This window comes from Gadus morhua, chromosome 1, assembly GCF_902167405.1.
Source record: "Gadus morhua chromosome 1, gadMor3.0, whole genome shotgun sequence".
NCBI lineage: Eukaryota > Metazoa > Chordata > Actinopteri > Gadiformes > Gadidae > Gadus > Gadus morhua.
In genome coordinates this window covers 26,720,028-26,743,685 of record NC_044048.1, presented here as the reverse complement: position 1 = coordinate 26,743,685, position 23,658 = coordinate 26,720,028, and the positions used below count along the sequence as shown (strand labels likewise).

Here is a 23,658-nt window from a genome sequence, read left to right as displayed (position 1 = left end):
ACACACTGTTCTCTCTATACTGTGATAATACAGGTTAAGCAGTAAGGTCGAGGCATCCAGAATTCAGTATTTTTGACTGAAGTATTTAAAACTAGTACAATGATTAGTGTTTTCATTAGTTCAACACGGGGTGTGTGTCTGTGTTTGTGCAGACGGGCAAGAGGGACACATGAGTATCTGTCCCCCCCAAACCCCCCCCCCCCCCATCATCTGTGCCCAGGCTGAGGTCCTCAGCTGTCTCCAACAGTCACTTTGACGCCGCAGCACCCAGTCATGCACATACACAGGCCTACATAAACACACATAGACACACATGCACACAGGCCGCCATTCACACACACACACACAAATTCCCATATGATCAGACCCCGGAGACCAAAGAGACTAAAAGGCCGTAATAAATGACGCAGAGAGAATAAACCTGAAGAGAAAACGGACCAGGACTCTAAGAATTGGGAAGAATTTAGGGCCAAGCAAAGGGAACATTTTGGCCTTCTGGGTTGCTGTTGCCCCGTATCCAGTGGTTTAAGAGGCATTTGAAGAAAGGTGAGAATAACTTGTTTCTATAGTGGTTAGTCAGCAGTGGAGTTGGAAGGATTTTATAGCAACCCTCCAAAAAACAAGGATTTATCATTGTTACTTGTTCATTGACAGAATTGGTTGCCGCAAACATTCAACTGGATGAGAAAAGAGCTGTTTATTTCCTTATCTGTGATTCGTTTGAAGAATATGAACAGATTGGGTATAGTTTTGTTTTATAAAGATATAGAATTGTTTAAAAAAGATATAGAATACTTCCTTTTTTTACTTTTACTGTCATGGAACTAAATTTAGCGGTGATGAGATTGGATACACTTCCCAGCCATAGTTGGCCTGCTATCATTAGGTCCAAAATTGTGATCAACTGTGGGCATGCATAAAGATGTGTGTGCATGCATATTCTTTTCACAAATAGAAGTATAGGGAACAAGCAGAAAGAAGCAAAGAGTCAAAACTGTTTGCATGTAACCTTCATTTACCATTATTGTGTCCTTAAGACACATGTACATCTACAGATTAAATTGCAGGTTAAATAAATGTGAATACTCAACAGAAATGGGTTAAACGAGACAAAGCAGATCAGTTCGTCAGTGTGGTGAACAAGGATAGTGTGGTTCACCAGAAGAATGCTAATAGCCAGCGTACATAATCCCAACCTTTGGTGATTCAGACGAGCCATGCGGAATGTTTGTTTAACTTTTTTTTCCAATGAAGATGTTTTTAGGGGATTGTGTATGATTTGTATGATAGTAAAATGTGTTTGTCCCTGTAGGTTGGTCTGCGTTAGGAGGCGTCATACCGCAACCATGGACGGGTGAGTGAAGGATCCTATTTCTGACCTATGGCTTCTGTAACTTTAGTGCTACATTTGGCCCAGCTTGATGGCTATTTCCTTTTAGTCCTCATTCCAATTTTAGTCTGCTTCATTTGGTGCTAGCCTAGACTGAAAGGAGGTGATCATACAAAATATATAGAGTGCAATCCTACGTAAAATGCTTGATGGCATTGTAAGAATGGCCAAATGGCACTAACTTTTATACTTATGTGTGTTTTTCTGTGTGTGTGTGTGTGTGTGTGTGTGTGTGTGTGTGTGTGTGTGTGTGTGTGTGTGTGTGTGTGAGTGTGTGTGTGTGTGTGTGTGTGTGTGTGTGTGTGTGTGTGTGTGTGTGTGTGTTTACGTGCATGTCAGGGAGGATGACAAGAACTCGGTGGATATCCATGATAACCCCCCAGCGCCTGACAACTTTGTGAGGGAGGAAGGTGACACTGTGAGTGACAGCTCAAGAGAAGCATCCCCATTAGCAACGCACGCTTCACCATTAGAGACACACTCTTCCCCATTAACAACACACACCACCCTTAGCAGCAGACCCTGCAAGGAATGTGTCTTCTACTTGTCCCGGGCACTGTGTGCTAACTATTACCATTATTTTACTTACTAATTAGGTTGTACCACTAATGAGTGTAGCGGGACGTCCCGACTGAATGTACTACCGCTGTTGAGCCCTTTGAAATAAGTCAGAAGTATGTAGGACTAGCTTATGGTGCTAAACCTAACTTCCTAACCTAACCTGATTTCTAGCAGCACAAAAATATTTGACTTGAACATATTTACTAGACGACAATGTTTTACAAGGGATCATGGTAAGGCTTTGTTTATATGAACCAAAGAACCTTTGCATCTGAAGGTCTTTATTATTCAGAGGTGAATTATTAGTATATTATTTCTATTTAATACTTCCATTTACTTGTCAGTGCTGCCTGGATGATACAAATGCTGAAATTGCTGGCTCCAGAGGGTACAAGCGGATGTTACTTATGGGATCACCCTTTCAAACCCATGTTTTTCGAAACATACATAGTGAGACGGTAACGTCAGCGTCCACCCTCCCCTCAGTAACCCCCCCCCCGTGTGCCTCCAGGTCTACTTCATCTATGATGAGGAGGTGGAGGTGGAGGAGAAGGAGCCTGAGCCTCCCCCCGAGCCGGTGGTCATGATCAATGACAAACCCCACAAGTTCAAGGACCACTACTGCAAGAAGCCCAAGTTCTGCGACGCCTGCGCGCGCATGATAGTCCGTACGTGGTGACCTCATTCTATTTCTCTTGGGATGGGAAATGTATAAAAACAAATGATGCTGCGCCAAAGTGCTTTCACCGTTGTCAATGAGACGGCTGTCAAGAGTTGCTGACATTTTCAGTTCCTTTATTTTGTGACATGTTCAAGGAATAAATTATTGGACAATATACCTAAATACCATAATTCCTCAAAACGTAAAACAAAACTATTATTTTCCAGACATGCTATTTTGCAGTCCGATAAATAGAAAAACAAAAAAAAAAATTGTCACGAACAGATTCATTGACCTCCCCTTGGCTTGTTTTTCAGTAAATAACAAGTTTGCTCTGAGGTGCAAAAACTGCAAGACCAACATCCATCACTCGTGCCAGTCCTATGTCGAGTTCCAGAAGTGCTTCGGTAAAATTGTGAGAAATGTTTTATACTTTTGCTTCCTTCCTACGTACCAAAGCCATAACAACAATGACCTTTCCATACCAAAATGTTAACTAAATAATGAACGCGAGTTGTACAAATGTTATTAGGAATAGGGTATTTTCGGTTCTTAGTGGTGTAATGCTCAACAATGACTCTTTCTTGTTCATTTTGTTTTTGTAGCCTCCTGGCTTCCGAAGGGCCTACAGTTCGCCCCTGTACAGCAGTGACCAGCCAGACCCATGTGAGAACGCTGTTACAGACAGGAAGACCGTACAAAGGCATAGCCAGTGATTCGGAATCATGATTGTGAAATGCTTGCTATGCTAAAAGGGCCCTTATATTTATGCTGCTTTCTTTAACCTGAGCTTTGTATTGAAAGAAACCCCCACAAAGACAAAGCTTGTATAGTTAAAAGTTTAGAATTTGTTTGTTATTATGTAGGCTATGTCAGCGAAAGAAATTGCATTGTGAATATGAGTTATTCATGTAAATCTGAGCATGTAGACTGACTGCTCCGTCCGTCTCCCAGCCAACACCAACCGTAACGACCCGGTGTTCGACACGCTGCGTGTCGGTGTCATCATGGCCAACAAGGAGCGCAAGAAGAACGACAATGACAAGAAGAATGTGGGTTCCTTCAAGTTTTTTTTGTATGAAACCTGGAGGCAGCATTTTAATGAAATCAACGTGATACAATTTCCTCACTATAATAGCTACTAAACCATTTAACAAACCATAACATGTCTGGGAATCTGTTAGAAGAGGTTGTGATGCTGAAATTATTTTATTCTCCCAGATGATGATGATGATGGAGGAAGAGGAAGAGGACGGCGGGCAGCCCAAAGAGAACGAGGAAGGGGGGGAAGGTGAAGGATACATAATGATGAAGCTTTGCATTGAATAGTGTCTGCAACCCTGCTCTCAATGTCTGCCATCCCTGTATAGGAAAACCGGAAGACCAGAAGAAGGAGAAAGGAGGAGACAAGGCCGATGAGAAGGTAAATAACATAGCTGATGTTTAATTTAAATTCCTTTAACTATAAGAATACATGCAGCGCCATGTTTAACATGCAGGGATGCTCTGCCTACATACTAATTTAAATAATTTTTCAACATTTCAACGTATATATATTCAAGCTGTTATTTGTATACTTGCTGGTGTAGAGTAAGGGAGCATTCTCCCAGTCTCATTACTACCTGGCCCTGTACCGCTTCAAGGCCATAGAGAAGGATGACCTGGACTTTCAGTAAGTACCACATGCCATTATGCACATTATGAAGCCAGTATGAACATTATGAAGCCCATTATAAAATGTATGGCCCTGTGAAGAGTTTTCGAATTGTGACTCTTGTCATTGAAGTGGAGAATTATGCAAATAAAAATTCAAATTTGGTCATATTGTATTTGACAGCCAAAGTCTTATAACCCACAGCATTTTGTACTTATGGTTACTTTTATAACATACTGACTGTATTTGTATAGCCCCGGTGACCGCATCATAGTGCTGGATGACTCCAATGAGGAGTGGTGGAGGGTAGGTGTAGAATCTTTCAACTCACTTATTTGACCGTCCAATGGGTTTGTGTCTAACCAAACAACCAAATGTATTCTTTAAGTCACATATTTAAATTGTGAATGTGTGTGTGTGTGTGCAGGGGAAGATGGGGGAAAAGACGGGCTACTTTCCTACCAACTACCTGATTAAAGTGCGAGCTGCGGAGAGGGTGTACAAGGTGACACGCTCCTTTGTGGGGAACAGGGAGATGGGACAAATAACATTGAAGAAAGACCAGGTAAGTTATGTTTGTTTGTGTGGTTGTGTGTGTGTGTGTGTGTGTGTGTGTGTGTGTGTGTGTGTGTGTGTGTGTGTGTGTAAGAATAATTATTATCAAATGAAAGAGTGAGTTAAATTCTAGATTTTTTTAAATTCTATTGACTTCCATTATCCAAGTATTTCATTAAATGTGTCTGTATTCTATCTATCTATCTCTCTATCTATCTATATAAAGTCTATATTTATTGTTATTTGTTGTTTAAGTAATTTCTGCCTTAAATCTTTTAAACTGCCAATATGTGTAATTGTATAATTTGAGACCCTGCTAGTCCTGTTGCTTGTTACGCTTTATGATTATATATATATATATATATATATATATTTATCTTTTATCTTATTTCTTTTTTTACAGTATTAGCACTGACTCAAATGCCGTTTTTTCCCTGTGAGGTATGATTGGGTGCCTTGGTGACAAACCCAGTCTTAAATAAATTCACTAGCACTTGATACGTTTCCGGTCCGTTTCAGATCGTGGTGAAGAAGGGAGAAGAGAAGGGGGGATACCTGAAGGTCAGCACTGGACGCAAACTGGGCTTCTTCCCAGCCGACCTACTGGAGGAGATCATCACCGTGCAGTAGAGGCTGCTATAGGGCAGGGCCTTACAGATCTACTCTACATCAAAACATGATCATAAAATGTTTCTTTCCTTTCTGTGATGTGATGTCCTCTATAGTGAGCCAGAGCGAATCAGATGATATAGTGGTCTGGGCGTTGGACTCCCAGCCTTATACAGTAATTGGTCTTGTACAATGTTCTAGTTTATGGCCAAGTTTAAGTACTTTAATCTAGATGCTTGCATAGAGTAATTTATGAATAGATAAACGTTTCATAGTTTTATGTAGAGATGTAATATTAAAATAGAATTTGGTTTTGGATATTTGATTTGAGGCTAGCCTAACTTGGGGACGAGGGCTTTTTTTCAATGTACTATTCTTTTTAAATGTAAAGTATTAGAGCAAAGTATATTTAGAGCAAAGTATATTTTCATATTGAATTTGTCTAGCATGAGATAGATATAGATAGAGGCTACTAATAAAATCATCAAGCTAAACATTAAGTTGATGTTTCATTGAAAATATATCGTATTTTTACAGGATTATAAAAGGAGATACTTTTCTCATGGTCTGGAACAGACATTTTAAAGACAGAATGTATGGTTACAATCTAAATATACAATCACTTGTATCTCATTAAAGTCTAAGCTTTGCACAAAGTAAAATGTGGTACCAGTTTATCTATGGGGAACAATATATATGTTGCCTCATCATACCATGCAGATCAAGTTCAAATTTGAGTGCAGCAGAGAACCAGAATGTTATATCACGAGATGGGAATTGTCGTGAAGTTAGTATTTATGAGGCATCCTCCGACACTAAGATCTCTTCACCATGTCACCATGCCTCTGAGATGTCCCAGGTTCTTTTCTGACGCACACAAAAAGCCCTGTATATATGTTGAGCATCAATAGGTTTTTTTTTTTAATTATATAGTGGTTACTTTCAATATTCACCATTTCATCTTAATAGGACTTGCCTAATCTGCATTTTTGCCAAGTTATATTTCATATAAAGAAAAAATACCACAGATAGTATTTGAATTCCTAATTACCAACAGCGGCATGTGTAGGCCACTTTTGACCCTTTATAAAGGCCTACTCGCTCATAATAACATTAGCTGTAACGTGAATATTTTATTTTGGTTGCCATCTAGTGGATAGCAAAAGCAAAAGTGTTTAATCACATTTTATTATTTTCAGGGGAGTGATTTATTTGCGCCACAAGTGTGGCGTTGAGTATATGTCATTATAGCATCATTGAGTATATATCTGAAAAAAAATCTTTTTCGACAAAGCACATAAATTGGAGTCTATACTTCTTCATAAAACTTTTTACACGCACTGAGGAGACACAGTGATTCTAAAGTGGATTTAAACTTTGACCCATTGTCCAACGGTAACCGAACACCTACGTGACATTTTTATGTGAACCGTTTAGTTGGACTTGCAGTATCGTAATTATCTGAAGTTCTGGTGTTAAAACTACAGATTGAACTATGCTGTTTCACACAATGTTCCAACTGAAATAAATTTAAAGAGTACATTTACTTTTTGGCAAAGCATTGTGGGTAAGACTGTTGACCAAATATCATCCGTTTAACCTAAATATGTATTGTGACATGAATCTGCTTTATTGCTAAGGATTAATTCACAATAGTAAAAATATATATAGATAAATGAAAAAATAGTTCTGTGCGTATCGACCAATTCTACTGTTGTAACGACTTGTTTCTCAACACTTTAACTGTAGAATAAGAGTGCACATTGACTGCCGTCTGGTGGATAGTGATGTTATGGTTTGCGTCGAGGCATCGGGGCGTGTGTCGAGTACCTCGGCTCCTCCCCCAGCGAAGCTCCGTATCGAGTAGGATTCACATAGGCGAAATGACGTAGCGCGTGACGTTCGAGGCTTCATCTCGGGCTGTTCCGCGATATGGGTTCACAATTGGCACATTTTTACAAAAAGAAGACCCTACCCAGTTCCAAGATCACTTTTATGGCTATGTAATTAATCACACTCGTTCTCAGTCATCATGCAGTTTTATTATTACAATTATTAGTAGGCTAGGCTACTGTAGTTATAAGACAATCTATTTTGCCCGGGATGACTTAAAACCTTTGTCAAATGATTTGTTCTCTACCATGAGCTCGGGAGATATTTATGAACGGCACACTCACACGTATAACTGAAATGACTTTAATTCTTTAACGTTTTGATGTTGTACGAAGCAAACATCACATCGTCACAGGAAACTCTTTCTTTCACTATAATTTCATTCACCACTAGGTGTCCCTAGCGTACTCATTTGAAGCTTCGAGGTCGAACCACTTTGATGGTTCACCTGGCTGCGAGGCTTTGACGTTTCATGAGGCATCGTCTCGCCACCACTACTGGTGGATAGAAAATATTTCGTCTCCTTTAGTGCTTTCAGGGAAGCGATTCATTGATACCTCAACTGTCGGGCGGAATTAGCAATGGAATACACACTTTAACAGTGTTGTATAGTAGCGAAGTAGAAATACTTCGTTACTGTACTTAAGTAGTTTTTTTGGATATTTGTACTTTACTTTACTACTTATATTTCTCTGTACTTTTACTTTTACTTCGCTACATTTTGCGAAGAAAACGGATACTTTTACTCCGCTACATTTCGCTTGAAACCTTCGTTACTCGTTACAAAATCAACTCATCTTTAGAAAAAAAAAAAAGAATCATGAGAGATATGAGAATAACGTCGGGGACTGTGGTAGAACACAGACTGCGAGCCTGTTTGGCGAATCAGCTGTCCCAGCGCACGTTCGCAAAGCCCCCTTGCTTAGTTACTGTTGCTACGTCGATCAAAACTCCTACGACTGTCAACACACAAATGCATGGCTAGGACGAGGGCAAGGGCTATCAAAATTCTACTATTTGTATCAGGCTGGTTTGTACACGCAGTATTACAACACTATCTTATACACTTCACACTCTACTTGCTGCTGACTGAGCACAGTAGATCAATACGCCGCTTGTATCGTTTTCTATCACATACATTTCAAACATGAGGTCCGTTGTAAAAATAAACCAAGGAGTGCATGTTTGATCGATCGTCATTAAAGCTGACTTGATACGAATGTAACAACGTTGTTAAACTAGTGAGATCAGATCCAGCCTTGTGTGGTTGCTATAGAAACGCGTTACCTACAGTTGAGCTAACGTTATTCACCGTAGTTCTAAAGGGAACTACTTTTCGAGGGAGATGAACTTAAACAGAGCATACATTTAATAAGCATGCAATACGAATAATAAAAAGGCTAATTATTAAAGTATTTGAATTGTTTTATTATGTTGGCCGGCGCGAAGTAGAATAAACGGAATAATCACGTCAAGGCAGGGCAATAAACCGTTTGATATGCCCGGCTCGCGGAAGGTTACCGCCCTCGACTTCGTCTCGGGCGGTAAGCCGTCCACGAGGTGGGCATATCAAACTGTTTATTGCCCGGCCTCTCGGTGATTATTCCTTACTTATTCTCAAAATTCTGACCCTTTGCTTTTTTATTAACAGCAGTTACTTGTACTTTTACTTTCAGTACTTAAGTACATTTAATATCAGAAAAGTACTTTTGATACTTAAGTACAGTAAAGATCAGATACTTTAATACTTTTACTTAAGTACTATTCTAAAAGGTGACTTTTACTTTTACTTAAGTAATTTTCCAGTAAGGTATCTGTACTTTTACTTAAGTATGGCTTTTGAGTACTTTATACACCAATGACTAGTCAAATGATTAAAAAGTAAAACTAAAATTTGTGTCCGGAGGATTTGAATTAGACAAGGAAAGAGAGCCCCACCTTACAGCAGAGCATCCAAAAAAATGGTTGAAATTCATATTGTTCCTCTCCACGGAAATCTTTAGTAAAAGGCGAAAGATTTGTGCGATCTGAAGAGAAACCTGAGAATTACTGTGAAACGGCGTTCAGATTCCATCCGATTGTCCCAACTAAGACGTTCAGTAAGGGTTTTCTAACAAACGACTCAATAGTTTAGTAATAATCTTAAGCACTAGAGCTAAAACTCCAGTTGGCCTTGAAATGTAATGAAAGATTACATTTACCGTTTCGCAAAGCACTGTGGGTAGTTAGCTGTTTCACGTGTAGGCTATGTTTTAGAACAGCAAATATCAGCCATATATAGGCCTACTAAATATGTGTGGTGACATTAAATCTTCCTTCATGCAAAGTTGTTGTTCACATAATTGAACATATAGTTGAATAACATGAGTTTTGTATGGATAGGCTAGTCCACAGTTTTGACTTGTGTGGAATAGCAAAAAGTGTAATATGAAAAGTGCACATTGACTGCCATCTGGTGGACAGAGAAGAGAAAAGTATTTCGTATCATTTCATTTCTTTCAGTGAACCACAGGCCACGACTGAAATACCGATGTTAAACACTTTCCTGAGGACTCAAATAAAACAGCACCGCTCACACCTTTTGGGTCCAGGCAATATTTCTTGAACATGGAAAGAAAGCCCCACTATAGAAGCCCGTTTCCGCCACGTAAAAGAAAAAAAATGCAGGTCACAACTCATTATTTTGAGATAGTATCTCGTTATTTTGAGATAGTATCTCGCTATTTTGACATAGTATCTCGTTATTTTGACATAGTATCTCATTATTTTGAGATACTATCTCATTATTTTGAGATAACTTCTCAACAGGACCAGACCAGTCATTGTAGCCTAATTGTAGCTTATCCATAGGTGCTAAATATAGCCTATTATTACAGTAGATTAGCTGGAGATGATGAACTCGATTATTAAAAAATTCAGACGGAGGTACAGGCTACAAATGCTGACATTTTGGCTCGATTATCTATGGAGCACAACATAAACCTTAGTAAAAGAACTCTAGAAAGAGTGCTTCATAGGAATCGGCTGTGGCGAAGACGCAATAAGGCGGACATCGGAGAAGTAGCCGATTTCATACACCGCCAAATTACAGTCCTCTGGCCAACAACATGGCTACAGGTGGATGCAACAGAAGTGTTGGATGGCAGGGATCATCACGGACAGAGAGACCGTTTGTCTCTTGCTGCGTCAAATGGATGGTGGTGGCGTGGATCTCCGTGCACGGCACCATCTGAGACGTAGAGTCTATACAAGTCGTGGCCCGAATTATGTGTGGCACATAGATGGATATGACAAATTGAAGCCGTATGGGATATGCATCAGTGGTTGCATTGATGGGTTCTCGCGAAAGATGATCTGGCTAAACACCCACTCAACTAACAGCGACCCACGTCTTATAGCGGGGTATTTCATTGATTCAGTGATGCAGCATGGTCGCCCATTGAAAGTGAGATTGGATCACGGGACGGAGAACACACACATTGCCGCAATGCATAGTTTTATGCACGGCAGTGAAAACGGCATTTCCCCAGACTTTGTCACTCTAGGTCCAAGCACGGGGAACCAACGTATTGAACGCTGGTGGTGCAGGCTACGTTGCGGAGTGAGTGTAGGCCTACTCAGTTCTGGATGGACCATTTCGACCAGTTAAAGGCTGACGGTCTCTATGACGACTGCAATGACTGGTCTGGTCCTGTTGAGAAGTTATCTCTCAAAATAATGAGATACTATGTCAAAATAACGAGATACTATCTGAAAATAATGAGTTGTGACCTGCATTTTTTTTCTTTTACGTGGCGGAAACGGGCTTCCATACCCCACCTTACGGCAGAGCATCAAAAAATTGGTTGAAACTCATATTATTCCTCTCCACGGAAATCTTTAGTAAAAGGAGAAAGATCTCTGCGGTCTGAAGAGAAACCTGAGTATTACTGAGAAACAGCGTTCACATTTCATCCGATTGTCCCACCTAAGACCTTCAGTAAGGGTTTTCTAACAAACGACTCAATAGTTTAGTAATAATCTTAAGCACTAGAGCTAAAACAACAGTTGGCCTTGAAACATTTTGTTTAACACAATGTTCCAATGGAAATGTAATGAAAGATGACATTTACCGTTTCTCAAAGCACTGTGGGTAGTTTAGCTGTTTCACGCGTATGTTTTAGAAGAGCAAATATTAGCCATATATATAAACTTAATGTGTGTGGTGACATTACATCTTCCTTCATGCAAAGTTGTTCACATAATTGAAAATACAGATGAATAACTTAAGAGTTCTGCATGGATAGGCTAGTCCACAGTTTTGACTTGTGTGGAATAGCAAAAAGTGTAATATGAAAAGTGCACATTCACTTCGGTGGACACATTGGTGGACAGTGAAGAAAACAACTATTTCGTCTCATTTCATTACTTCCAGTGAAGTGAACAATTCATGCCACAGTGAGTAGCCGATGACGAGTCAAATATGGAGCACCGCTCACACCTTATTGGTGGAGGCTATTTTTCTTGAACATGGAAAAAAAGCCCAACCTTACGGCAGAGCAAGATTGGTTGAAACTCATATTGTTCCTCTCCACGGAAATCTTTAGTAAAAGGCGAAAGATTTATGCGATCTGAAGAGAAACCTGAGTGATGACATCAGCGTTCAAATGTCCAGCGTTTGTCCCACCTAAGACTTTCAGTAAGGGTTTTCAAACAAACTACTAAATAGTTTAGTAATAATCTTAAGCACTAGTGCTAAAATTACAGTTGGCCTTGAAACATTTGGTTTAACACATTGTTCCAATGGAAATGTAATTGAAAGATTACATTTACCGTTTCGAAAAGCACTGTGGGAAGTTAGCTGTTTCACTTATGTTTTAGTAGAGCAAATATTAGCCATGTAAACTAAATGTGTGTGGTGACATTTAATCTTCCTTCATGCAAAGTTGTTGTTCACATAATTGAACATATAGATGAATAACTTAAGATTTTGTATAGATAGGCTAGTCAACAGTTATGACTTATTGTGTGGAATAGCAAAAAGTCTACTATGAAAAGTACACATTGACTGCCATCTGGTGGACAGAAAAGAAAAAAGTATTTCGTCCCATTTCATTACTTTCAGCGAAGTAAATAATGCATGCCACAACTGAATTTCCGATGTAAAACAAACTTTGCTGAGGAGTCAAATAAAGAGCACCGCTCACACCTTTTGGGTCCAGGCTATTTTTCTTGAACATGGAAACAAGGCCCCAACTTGCGGCAGATCATCAATAAAGTTGTTGGTACTCACTCGAGTCCTCTCCAATGAAATCTTTAGTAAAAGGCGAAAGATGCATATGAACTGCAGCCTAGGTAAATAAAATGGCCTATATTTGTTCGTCGTTGATGCCGAGTATAGCATTTGCAGAGGGATAGTCTTGCTACGTGCCCTAAATCTCGCACGTGTCACATGCACAGGGCGATTGCAACTCTGAGCTAGCCCTTACTGATTTAATTATCGTCGCGTTGAAGGAGCTAGTACGATCTACTTAAAGCGCAGTGATATCTTGTGGATTTAAAGGAATTAAGAATATCTACAGCTACTTGAGTAACCGTTATAAGTACCGTATTTAACAAAGCCAAATTTGTATATTTAATATCACAAAATAGTCACAGCAAACCAAATTGAATAGTGACAAACATGGAATGCATGAACAGTTTCCAAATACATTTCGTACTCTGGCCAATAAGATACATTATACCAAGGTGTAAAAAAGCAATAACCTTAAAATTGATATTGATATTAAAGTAACCACAAGATTTCAATGATCCTTTCTTGTAATCATCTGAATAAGGCCTGCCATGTTGTCAACATAAATCAAGCTTTTCTCTGAAAATATTTTTTAGTTCGCCATCCATTAACTTGTTGCACCTTTAAAAATAACGTAGAGGCATTACATCCCCATTTGTGTAGACCAGGGGTCCCCAACACAGTGCCCGCGGGCACCAGGGCCCCCGCAGGCCTGTTCTAAACATAGCACAACTCACTCTTGGACAACTCTTTCACACCTTTTTTAAGTCATTGTTGATAATTATTGTGAGAAATCATTAACATGATCAGTGTCTTCACATAGATGAGTATCATTCATCATTAATAATAATATATAACTAAAGGCAAGCTGAGCAAATTTGTTATTTCAGAAGGGTGTATCAAACTGGGTGCCCCCCGTATGACTCAGTGCCCATGAAGTAGCTCTCAGGTTCAAAAAGGTTGGTGTAGACCAACTGAAATGGATGATAGTTTGAGAGTTTATATTAGTATGTCCACGTTAAATGTTCAAGACATTCTATCTCAATGACCCAATAGAGAAATGTTTGAACAATCTTGACCAAGCCTTGCAAAATAAAACACTAAATTAAATCCCATCAACAAAACATTTAATCAAATCTTAAAAAGAAAAAAAATAGTTGAACACATGAATCAATTAATACTAATAAAGTCAGAAATTCAAAAACATCGTAAAACAAACCAATAAGAAGCCATCTTACACTAATATTGCCATCTGGAATGCAAGGAACTATAAAAGACTTGAATGTTGGGGAAAACATTATCTGATCCCCCTCTTAGCTGCTAGCACCAGGCAGACGCTATAACACCGCAACGTTTGTAATATCGTTTAGACGTTTTTTGTTTTAGTAGTCATATCGTTTACCGGTCATGTTATGTGCTACGCTGTATGTGCCATTATGTGCAAGTGTAAGATTGGAAAATTAAACGAACATCCTTCAAATGCACAGCAAACGTGGATCAAAAAGGTCACAATTGCTCTACGAAGCCTTCTTCAGACAATCAGAGTGAAAAACATCAACAGGGAGACGGAGCAGTTGTGGCTGTTGTGCTACGCTGTTGTGCTACGCTGTTGTGCTACGCTGTTGTGCTACGCTGTGTTATGTTGCAGTAGTCTTTACTGCAAAACAGGTCAAATGCCACCAAATCATTTCAATTGATCTAATCTCTGAACAACTTGCTTACACTAAATAAAACCTGGATGAATTTAGCTGATCTGAGCAAATCTGCAGTTGAAGTATTTTGCGGGCACTTACATTGTCTTTGGATTCTGAAAGAAATTTCCCAGAACGAATTGGTTGAAAGTGAAAATAGATCTGAATGATTAGATGGATGTGTATCAACCACACGTTTCTTTTTGAGTGTTCTCCCAAAATGTACGACAACAAACACTATAGCTCAGCATTTTTCGTCATTCATTATTTTGCACAAAAAAAACTAAAACGAAAATCGGCTCAGCTTGAAGCTCAGAGGACCAAGTTTGCCGCTGTCCCTAGAGATCTCAACATGCTGGTCTGACGATGTACATCACAAACCTATTGCACATGTTCTCCTATGGCATTAGAAAAGAGTAAAGTTAGCTGGTGGAGGGAAAACGAAAGCAGGAGAGACGGACAGGAGAGAGAGACAGACAGAGACACATAAGAGAGGAGAGACATTAGAGAGGAGAGAAAGAGACATAAGAGAGGTAAGACCGAGAGAGAGAGACAAGCAAAATAAGAAGGCAGACAGAGGTTAGGAAGATTTAGATTATCTGGTGGAGAGGAAACAGCACAGCTTAGACAGAGATAGCAGACACAGAGAAAGAATGAGTGAGCAAGAGGTGTAAGAATGAACATAGTGTAAGTACCTTACATGCTCTTACCCACATTTGTGTTGCTGTTACGCAGCTATAGAGCGACAGTACAAATACTTTGTGGAGATCTGCAGGTGCTTGGTCCAACAAGACTTTGTCAGTTTCTCTATCCAATAGTACACCTTGGTTAACCTACTTTAATAAAAGAAGAAAAAAAAAAAGAGACAAACAGGCATGTACTCTCTTCAGTGCATCGGCATCCTCCCCAGAAACAAATGGCTATCGGCAGTTCATGTAAAGGCAGCCCTGTCAACACATACAGAGGAATAAGAAAAGAGTGAGAGAGCCACGGGCAAAGCAGTTACACATCTAGCTCCCTTGACGAAAACTGCTTGGAGACCTCACGGTCCCAAGTCAAGAGAGTATCACAGCTCCCGAATGTACCCGGCCACAAAGCTGATGGTGTCAAGGCCTTGTACTTGATGTCATGGCCTTGTACCTGATGTCATGGCCAGGGTCAGGGTCTGCAGCTGCCGGTTTGAAGGGTGACGGTGAACTCATTAGGTTGAACAGAGTAAGTTGTTTCTGTCAGTGGTGGGTTGTCGAGGATCAGGTGTAGGTGAACAATCCACATTTTGGATTTTGTTTGACATAGTCTCCAGGCCAACACCTCACAGCAGGAGAGCTGTGGTACAGAATCACATGACGGACAGGGAGGGAGAGGGAGAGGGACAGGGAGAGGGCTCTCTCTTGGAAAGCAGTAGAGGGCACAAATCTAACCAGGTCCTCGGGAGGCTCTCTGGGTCCTCTGGGCCACAACAAATCCCCAGAAGCCTCTAGTCTGGGTCCTCTTTGGGGGCAGGTACTCAGTCCCTCAGATGGGGTGGGAGCATGGAGAGTCTTGATGTTGACAGGGGGGGGTGGAGCTATAGCCCCATGTTGGAGAAGTCCTTGGCCAGGCTCTGTCGGTAGGCCTCGTGGATGGTGCTGAGGAAGGCGGGGTCAGTCTGCATCGGGACAAATCACAGAGGACAATGTAACTAATGCATGTACGCATCAACTGAAAATGAAAGGGAGTGTTATTTGAGCATCCTCAAACCTTTTGCCTTTAGAAGATTGTGCCTTTCAGTCACGTCTCTGATCAAATGCTGTCTCATAACGATTGCCACAATTGGCTTTCACATCTCCAATAGGCATGGATTTAACCGTATTCAACATTAATGTTGGGAACCGTTGCCCCAGCAACTATAACTCTGCCTATTACATTGTGATTTCATCTTTTGACTTGGCTTTCAATACTTTCAATACACTTTGCCAATATATGAACAGGTTGTAATTCCACTTGAAAAAAATAGAACTTTCTTGACCTCTCTGTTGTGTAGAACAGCATTTGGGCTGATTTACTGCATATTATATTTGAACCAGGGTGATTTGGAAGGGGAAAAAAGGAAACGCTCATATACAGCATATACAACTATATATACCAAGTGCCCCAGTATATCAATAAGAGCTAGCCTCACCCAGTTCTTCTTATGCGTCATTAGGTCATTGTGGAGTGCGTGTGGTTGATCTTGCCGGAGTCAGACTGTCTAGACTCTGGGGGCGCCATGTGAGGCTGCACAACTGTGGTGCATTGAGTAATCAAGGAACACAGGACAAACCAGCCATCACCACACACACACTCTCAGAAAGAGCTTCGGACTCGGACTGGCTTGCATTTCACATCTGCTGTGGTGTGTTACATCTTGCCAACACTTAAGTGCCATAGCAAAGCCCCTTAATAGGCACAGCAAAGCCACTTATGAGTAACTACTACCTTCATATGATCAGTTCTTATTGTGTAGTTAATTCGTATTATTAATGCTGGTATGATCGCACCCCCAGTGCCCTGAATGCTCGATCACGCTGCAGTTCCCTTTACGACCAGAGGGGTCAGTAATGAGATGGAACCAGTCATTCCAACGCAGAGTGCCTCAACATAACTCAATGCTATCCGCTGGCTACGTAAGCAGCGCGTCAGTACCTTAATGAGGTGCACCAGCGTCTCCTGTAGCTTCGCCTTGCTGCAGGCGCTCCGGTACGCCTCCGGGGACAGATCAGAGGTGGACGGCGGGGGCGGGAGGGTGGTGGTGGTGGAGGAGGAGGAGGAGGAGGCGGCGGTTGAGGCTGCCGCTGACAAGGCCGAGGCGGACCTCCTGGGGTGGTCCGTGGTGGGCTTGCTACTGGGAGAATGCTGGAAGGCACTGGGGGAGAGGAGCACCGACAGCCCGGGCCCCAGCCCCGACCCGGCCAGCGGCTGACTCACTGGGCTGCCCTGGGGGACCGGGGGGAGGAATGAAGCAGAGGTCAGTCTTTTATTTATCGTTGACTGCTATTGAGCAGACGCGGTTGTCCAAAGAGACCTCCAAAGCGAACTACGTAAATAAAGAGCAAGGAGGGGTAAGGTGTCATGCTCAAGTAAGCCAAGAGGTTGAGTTCCAAACTTTAATGATTCAAACAGCCTGGCCACTTCACTTTCGTATGCTGTCTCACTATCCCCACGGTCTTTCTGTTGGCTACCAGCATTTATGCCTCTATTTAATGTAGTGGCTGTTTAAAATATATTTGATAGAAATACAGAGAGTGTAAGTATTACCACTTATAAAAGGTCCAACTTACAGCCATCGCTTTGATCCGATTTGGCGCTTGACTGAAGCCCTCCATTTCCTTTCCCGGCCGGAGAAGCGGCTTTCCTAGTAACTCCTGGAAGCTGTGGGGCGGGACCAAGTTGCTAGGGAGAAAGTTGGGCGCTAGCCCCGGCTTGTTGTGGATGTCGGCATTCACAGAGGGCAGCGCTGGTTTGAGCGTGCTCAGTACATCATGTCCAAGGTAGGCCTGCGGGGCACAAGACTGTGCCGTCGCAGCAGGGGCAGCGGGCCGAGGGTCCACCCCCACCGGGAGCACCATGAGCGGGGAGATTAAGCAGCGGGGCTGGGTGTCTGACCCAGGGCCTACTGGGTGGCGCACAGGGCCTGGCTGGAGGCCGTAAGAGGCTGGGGCCGGGAGTAGGCCGGGGACCAGCTGCCGCTGGCCGGTACTGGGGTCTGGTGCAGGGAGGTGGGGAGGGGGTAGAGGGTCCGGTGGGGCATAGTGCCGGCCTTGGAGGTAAGAGGAGGCGGAGGGGCTGGCAGGTTCGCAGGGAGTACCCCCAGGGGTGACACTCTGGGCAGGCATGGCGGGCAGGGAGGGGTCCTTGGAGACAGAGGAACCGAAGAGTTCCTCCACAGTGATCTGCTTCGTGATCATATGGGAAATCTGGGAAACAGAATAATAATGCAATTATAAAGTCTATAAATGGAACTAGATCCAGAGTAAATACATAATTCATAATGTATTTATCTCAGCCGGGCTGTGACCTCATCTATTTAAAACCCTTATTTACACTTGTTGGGCGTTGAGGTTTCCATGACGACGAGTTTCACAGCAAGGAACATTACAGCAACAGCAATGACAAATAAACATGAGCAAAACAATAAATCAAACTAAAAACAGTTGTGTGCGTTACCTTATCAGGTTGTGGTGCACTTTGGGCCCGCGGACTGGAGACAACAGTTGGCATTGTTTTAGTCTCTGTGATGCTCTCTCCTGGTTGAGCCTACAAAACAGACAAGATATAGTCGTAATAATTAGGGATGGATGGAGTGATGTTGACATTGCGTTTTGCATTGCAACGATACATGGCAGTTCTGGCCCTTGCACATGTCAGACATAGATTAGAAAAATGTTAGGAAACATTGGCTGATCCGTGCATGATGGACAGACGGGAACACACGCACACACACACACACTATTTAATCCTAATCTTTCCTGGGATATTTTTCTGTGTGTGCATGCGTGTCTGTGGAGTGTTCCCGTTAACCTCGCCAACGTCTGGTGTGCTTCCCTTACTTTGTGGTACTCCTCTTTGGCTTTGCTCAGCAGCTCCAGGATGTCGATGGGCCGCGGCTCTGCGACCCCATTGGTCTTCCCAGGTCTCGGGCCTCCCGGTGATTGGCTCTGAGCGTAGTCCGCTTCCAGTTTCACAATCCTACGGGTAGGATGGGGCACTGGTCAGGGGACCTTCATTTCATACAGAAGGCGGACTGCGACACGTCCTGCAGAGTACGACATCCGCTGATACTTACTTGACCATGAGCTGTGCGATACGTTGACAGTCGCTTTTGTCGTAAAACCAGATACTGTAAATTCCCACTGCAGCGAAAAAAAAAAGAAAAGAAACAGGCAAAGAAAGCAAATGTGAATCAACAAATGAATAAAAATTAAAAATCGTAATCTCTCATTTTCAGAGAGACACTTTGTCTAATTATCTTCACCCATTCATATTTTACAAATATGTATTTATACTGTAGATAACGGTGGCCCCAGCACATACTTCACTGAAGAACATATAGTATATAACGTAGATTCAAGGTTCTTTCTGCCTACTAACTGCATACAACAAATCTTGCAAGCAAAATACAAACAAAACACATCAAAACAAGTAAAGCCATATTGGAGAGTTCTGGTGCGAGGGATTTAATCCACACGAGCTCAACCTTCAATGGATGAATTGTGGCCATCTTGTCTGGTGTATGTTTATTTGCAGAAAACCCCCCCATGTACTCTGAGTCCCCCGAGCAGGTGAGGTTGCCTGGCAACCTAGCTGTTTGGCACCAGAGGCCGGGGAAACCAATAGGGAATCAGGGTGGGGTGTAAACAGGTGTGTTCATGATTGTGTGCATCTGCATCTGTGTGTCTGTTTGTGGACACACAGACTGTGTCCTGTGCATAAACAGTAAGCAGAAGTCTTTCGGAGCATTCTTTCCACCTTCCTCGTCTGTAGCTACAGAGCGACACTAACAATCACAACTAAATAGGGATTCTGAAAGACAGTCTCTATAGAATTTGATTCAGTTGATGTCGGAGGAGGAGAAAGCGCGCATTCTCAGAGGAGCAGTCAGGCTCCACCTCAACAGCCCTGGATATCCACAGCTAATAAGACGAGATAGACTGGCCGCAACAAGGGTTCATCTTTACTGCTGAGGTTTAGCACAGAGGCCAGAGAAACATTGAAACATGTGATCTGCACGACCTACACCAAGGTAGGTCAAAACAACCGCTTGAGTTGAAACACTTACAAAGCCAGTGTGCCACAGCACCTAGCACCTCTGCGCTACCGAAGACCTTTACCTTACTTAAGAAGCTTCTTTTGGATCGCACACACCTCGGGTGGAAGATGATGACTAACGTTCCCGCCAGACTGATGGGTAAAGCCAGCCCGAACGGCGAGCAGTCTTCTCTGACGTTGTCCCTGGCCCTGCTTGTGTTTCTCATCAGCAAGCAGCTGGGGAGACAGTCCCACTCCTTATTTGTGGCCCTGATGAAGCTGCTGTTCAGACTGCTCATCGACTGCCTGGGGGGAAGCAGTGTCAGCTACTTCCTTCATATCTGACTGGGGAATGCCTTGGCTTCTACGTTCTCAGTCTCGACGAATAGCTCAACTCAGGAACAAGTTACCAGGCGCTGCCGGCGACTGACAGCACATAGCCCAGGGGAAGGGGCAGAAAACATTTAACTGATCAAGCAATAGTGGAAGTTGATCTTCCGATGACCTCCGCAAGAGAGTCCAGTCTGGTGAGACCGCTTTGATGCCAAGCCACTGAAGTGTGGACACGCTTGAGCCTAAATTGTGACTGTGTGCGTGTGAGAGAGAGAGAAAGTGAGAGTGGCCGGACAGCCTGAGGTCATGGTGGGAGATGACCGCTCTGAGGAGATCTTCCTGATCGGCCTGGCCGGGCAGCCCCAGACCGACCTGCGGCAGCGGGGCAGAGAGGTCTTCAAGAGGAGCCTGCGGAGATGTCTGCAAGGGGCTTTCAGAGGTACGTTGAATGGCTCTTGGCCACGTGCTGCTGAAGAGCCACACACAATGTGTATACCGTTTGTGTAACAAAAACAAATACTGGGGAGTGAGGTTAACAATTCGCCGGCACCTACAATGTTTGGTTGAACATGTCCATGGCGCCGGGCATGGTTTCTGTTTTAGGTTTGTATCTGTTTGACCGGTTAGAACATTGCGTTACCAGCATTAGCACAAACCGCACTCAGTGTACTAGAAATATATTTTCCTAGACGTGATTTGTGTGCAGTGAACACGCAGCGCAGGGCCAATGGCATGATTTACGATTAACTGCAGGCACATTTATTTTCCTTAATTTGAGCCACAAAAACGACACTATAAAAGCTAGGGGAATAAATGTTTAGACATTATACACTTTATAAGGTCATTGTTAGCGACTTTTTTGACATGCCTTTTATTACGGTCACATGAAGGTAAGGGAAGAATTTTAAATATTTCTCTAAAAATAAGCTGGTTTACAGGACACCCATGACATGAGTGTATGTTTGATGTTGAGTAACTCAGCTCTTGTCATTGTCTAAACAGAAAGTCTAAAGGACATTGTGTTGGACTGCATTTGTTCGAACATTACAGTGAACAGCATCCCTATCCATTCTAATGGGATAGCAAAAGTCTCTGGAGAGAATCATGGTTTTCTTCGAAATGCAAGAACACTGTGGCTTGTTCTGTCGTGCGCACACGCACGCACGCACGCACGCACGCACGCACGCACGCACGCACGCACGCACGCACGCACGCACGCACGCACGCACACACACAAGATTGAAGGTCTCACAAAAGTAAATATATTGCAGTGCCGCAAATATAATAGTGTTTCATACACAAATAATAGCCACTTAGTCGGAAGCATGGGGTTCAACTCCTAACAGACTGCACCGCTGTTTGAGCCGCAGAAGCAGGGCTTTTACTGTCGTTTACACTGGGACAACGAAGTACTACATTAACAGCGACATAAATTTGGCTTGGAGTTTCGAAGGGGGCGGGAAGGTGCTACAGCACCCTGCTTTTACTCCTAAACACTTCAGACTGCGCGGAGCAGACAGATCTTGCTGTTATGTTTCACAAATTCCAAAAATTCTTATGAACCAGCCAGGTTAAAAATAGCTCAACCACTTGCTACAGTTTAGCAATCCAATCCAGCACACCACAATGATTAATACATTAAAAGCCTCTTTAAAACTTTCAGCTGAATAATTACTGCATAACAGTAAGATAATGACTGCAAGACATTGTGCCCCCAATGGAGGGCTATAGGTAAACAAACAAAAACACAGACCGCAGATATTTAAAAAGGAAAAAACACAGATTGACAGACCGATATGGTGTGTACTCACAGTTGGCATTCCTGTAGAGCAGGAAGGGGTCCTGTAACTGGAACTCCAGGTCCTTGTTGATAGGTTCCACCAGGTTCTCTGCGCTCAGACGGTTCATGATGGTGAAGCCGTGGCGAGGCAAGGCAGACCTAGGGGTGGTGAACATCATCATCGGCATCATCCACTCACTGTGTGATGAGCTGAGCAGCCCCATTTGCCGTATTTTCTAACTTACTTGTTAACCACTACCAAGAACCCCTTTGACACTTTGGTAGCGGGTAAAGAGGGTGAATGTGTGGGGGAGGGGACGGCTTTGTCTGACAAATCAGCTCTGATAGTTGTATAATCAATAATAACAAAAAACATTCTAGTATGTATGTATCCTATTAATTTGTATATAATTTGGTTGTTCTATGTTTACACTTTAAAGAGGCAACCTTTGTACAGAACAGACAACAAACTAGTCGGAATGTCATAGTTCCTCCTATATCTAAAATTATAAATTGAACATGAAACTTGAAACTTGAAACGCATGCATCGTTTATTCATTCGAAAAACAGTGGCAGTCCTGAAAATAACTTTGATTGAAGAACATGCGACGTAATCTTTTAAATAATCCGATATAACTCGGGTTATTGCTTTACGAAAACATCAATGGGTGGTTAAGGTGAATATAAATCCGATGTTTTTTGACAAGATGTACGGCCTACGACACGTGTGCGGTGGCACGTCAAGAGATCACGATAGAGCCATGTAAACACAGCTTATATCATATAACAAAACGAATTAATCGGAGAGCATCGTCTGGGAATCATTCACTAGTAGCCTACGTTTCTTACCTAGAATATACAAATAAGGTGCCCTCGATTTCTGTCTTCTCCTGAAACACAAAATGTTTGTCATGATGGATAATAACAACAAATTCCTCACGGCGTTCTTTTAAGTAGTAGTGTTAACATAGCCCAATATGGTGATTAATTTAACAACGACCATCACCACCATCACGTGTTATATAATGTGTTAAACGTTCATATGATCATAGATAACCAAGTACAGGCACGCTTATTGCAGACGTTTTGTTATTGTTGAATGTATTAGCTTTGCGAGCAACAGCGGTCATGTTGAACCGACGAGGAGTTCAATTACTTACCCATTCGTTTGCTTTGGAATTGAAATTGTATAATGCTACCTGGCCGGTAACATCTAGAAGGTTGTTTATGTACGGATCTTGTCTCTGCAGAGCTGCCAAGCTCATAAGATGTCCAGCTTTAGAGGGCTCCATCTTGAGTTCTTGTTTATTGCTCCCACACGGACCTATTTCTGGCGAGCACTTAAATTCTACGCTCCGCAGAAACATGGCGTTAAAAAATGGTTCCCCATAATTTTTATTCCTCAAAGATTAATATAAATCGTGATTTATTGTGGAGCACGGGCATGATATTATATATCTAAATATTGGCTTACTTAGAATGATTTGAGAAAA

The 23,658-nt window shown here is 42.3% G+C and overlaps 2 protein-coding genes, 2 non-coding genes and 1 pseudogene across 5 annotated transcripts; 1 reads left to right on the top strand and 4 right to left on the bottom strand.

Moving 5' to 3' along the window:
* The first annotated feature begins 240 nt into the window (after positions 1 to 240).
* On the top strand, positions 241 to 6,092 carry LOC115552159 (SH3 and cysteine-rich domain-containing protein 3). The gene is made up of 13 exons (XM_030368016.1): positions 241 to 546; positions 1,313 to 1,354; positions 1,730 to 1,808; positions 2,463 to 2,619; positions 2,930 to 3,027; positions 3,218 to 3,278; positions 3,567 to 3,664; positions 3,834 to 3,903; positions 3,983 to 4,035; positions 4,202 to 4,284; positions 4,521 to 4,572; positions 4,694 to 4,831; positions 5,341 to 6,092. Exons 2-13 carry the CDS (start codon positions 1,347 to 1,349, stop codon positions 5,449 to 5,451), a joined length of 1,008 nt encoding a protein of 335 aa, XP_030223876.1. The 5' UTR covers positions 241 to 546; positions 1,313 to 1,346; the 3' UTR covers positions 5,452 to 6,092.
* Positions 6,093 to 9,253: 3,161 nt separating this feature from the next.
* LOC115553739 (U5 spliceosomal RNA) lies at positions 9,254 to 9,370 on the bottom strand. The gene has a single exon (XR_003978491.1). It is a non-coding gene; the product is annotated as a U5 spliceosomal RNA (small nuclear RNA).
* Positions 9,371 to 11,135: 1,765 nt separating this feature from the next.
* LOC115553746 (U5 spliceosomal RNA) lies at positions 11,136 to 11,250 on the bottom strand. Its single transcript, XR_003978494.1, has one exon. It is a non-coding gene; the product is annotated as a U5 spliceosomal RNA (small nuclear RNA).
* A 594-nt stretch (positions 11,251 to 11,844) lies between these two features.
* LOC115553751 (uncharacterized) lies at positions 11,845 to 11,953 on the bottom strand (annotated as a pseudogene).
* A 971-nt stretch (positions 11,954 to 12,924) lies between these two features.
* On the bottom strand, positions 12,925 to 23,511 carry dcp1a (decapping mRNA 1A). 2 transcript variants are annotated; one of them, XM_030360199.1, is made up of 9 exons: positions 23,326 to 23,511; positions 23,015 to 23,055; positions 22,197 to 22,324; positions 19,091 to 19,157; positions 18,855 to 18,993; positions 18,472 to 18,561; positions 17,586 to 18,221; positions 16,951 to 17,241; positions 12,925 to 15,934 (listed from the first exon to the last, which is right to left on the bottom strand). In XM_030360199.1, the coding sequence occupies exons 1-9, from the start codon at positions 23,455 to 23,457 to the stop codon at positions 15,854 to 15,856; spliced, it is 1,605 nt and encodes a 534-aa protein (XP_030216059.1). In that variant the 5' UTR covers positions 23,458 to 23,511; the 3' UTR covers positions 12,925 to 15,853. The 2 variants fall into 2 exon arrangements, with proteins under 2 accessions (XP_030216059.1, XP_030216067.1); XM_030360207.1 differs by lacking the exon at positions 23,015 to 23,055 and having other exon boundaries at positions 23,326 to 23,496.
* Between the last annotated feature and the right edge of the window lie 147 nt (positions 23,512 to 23,658).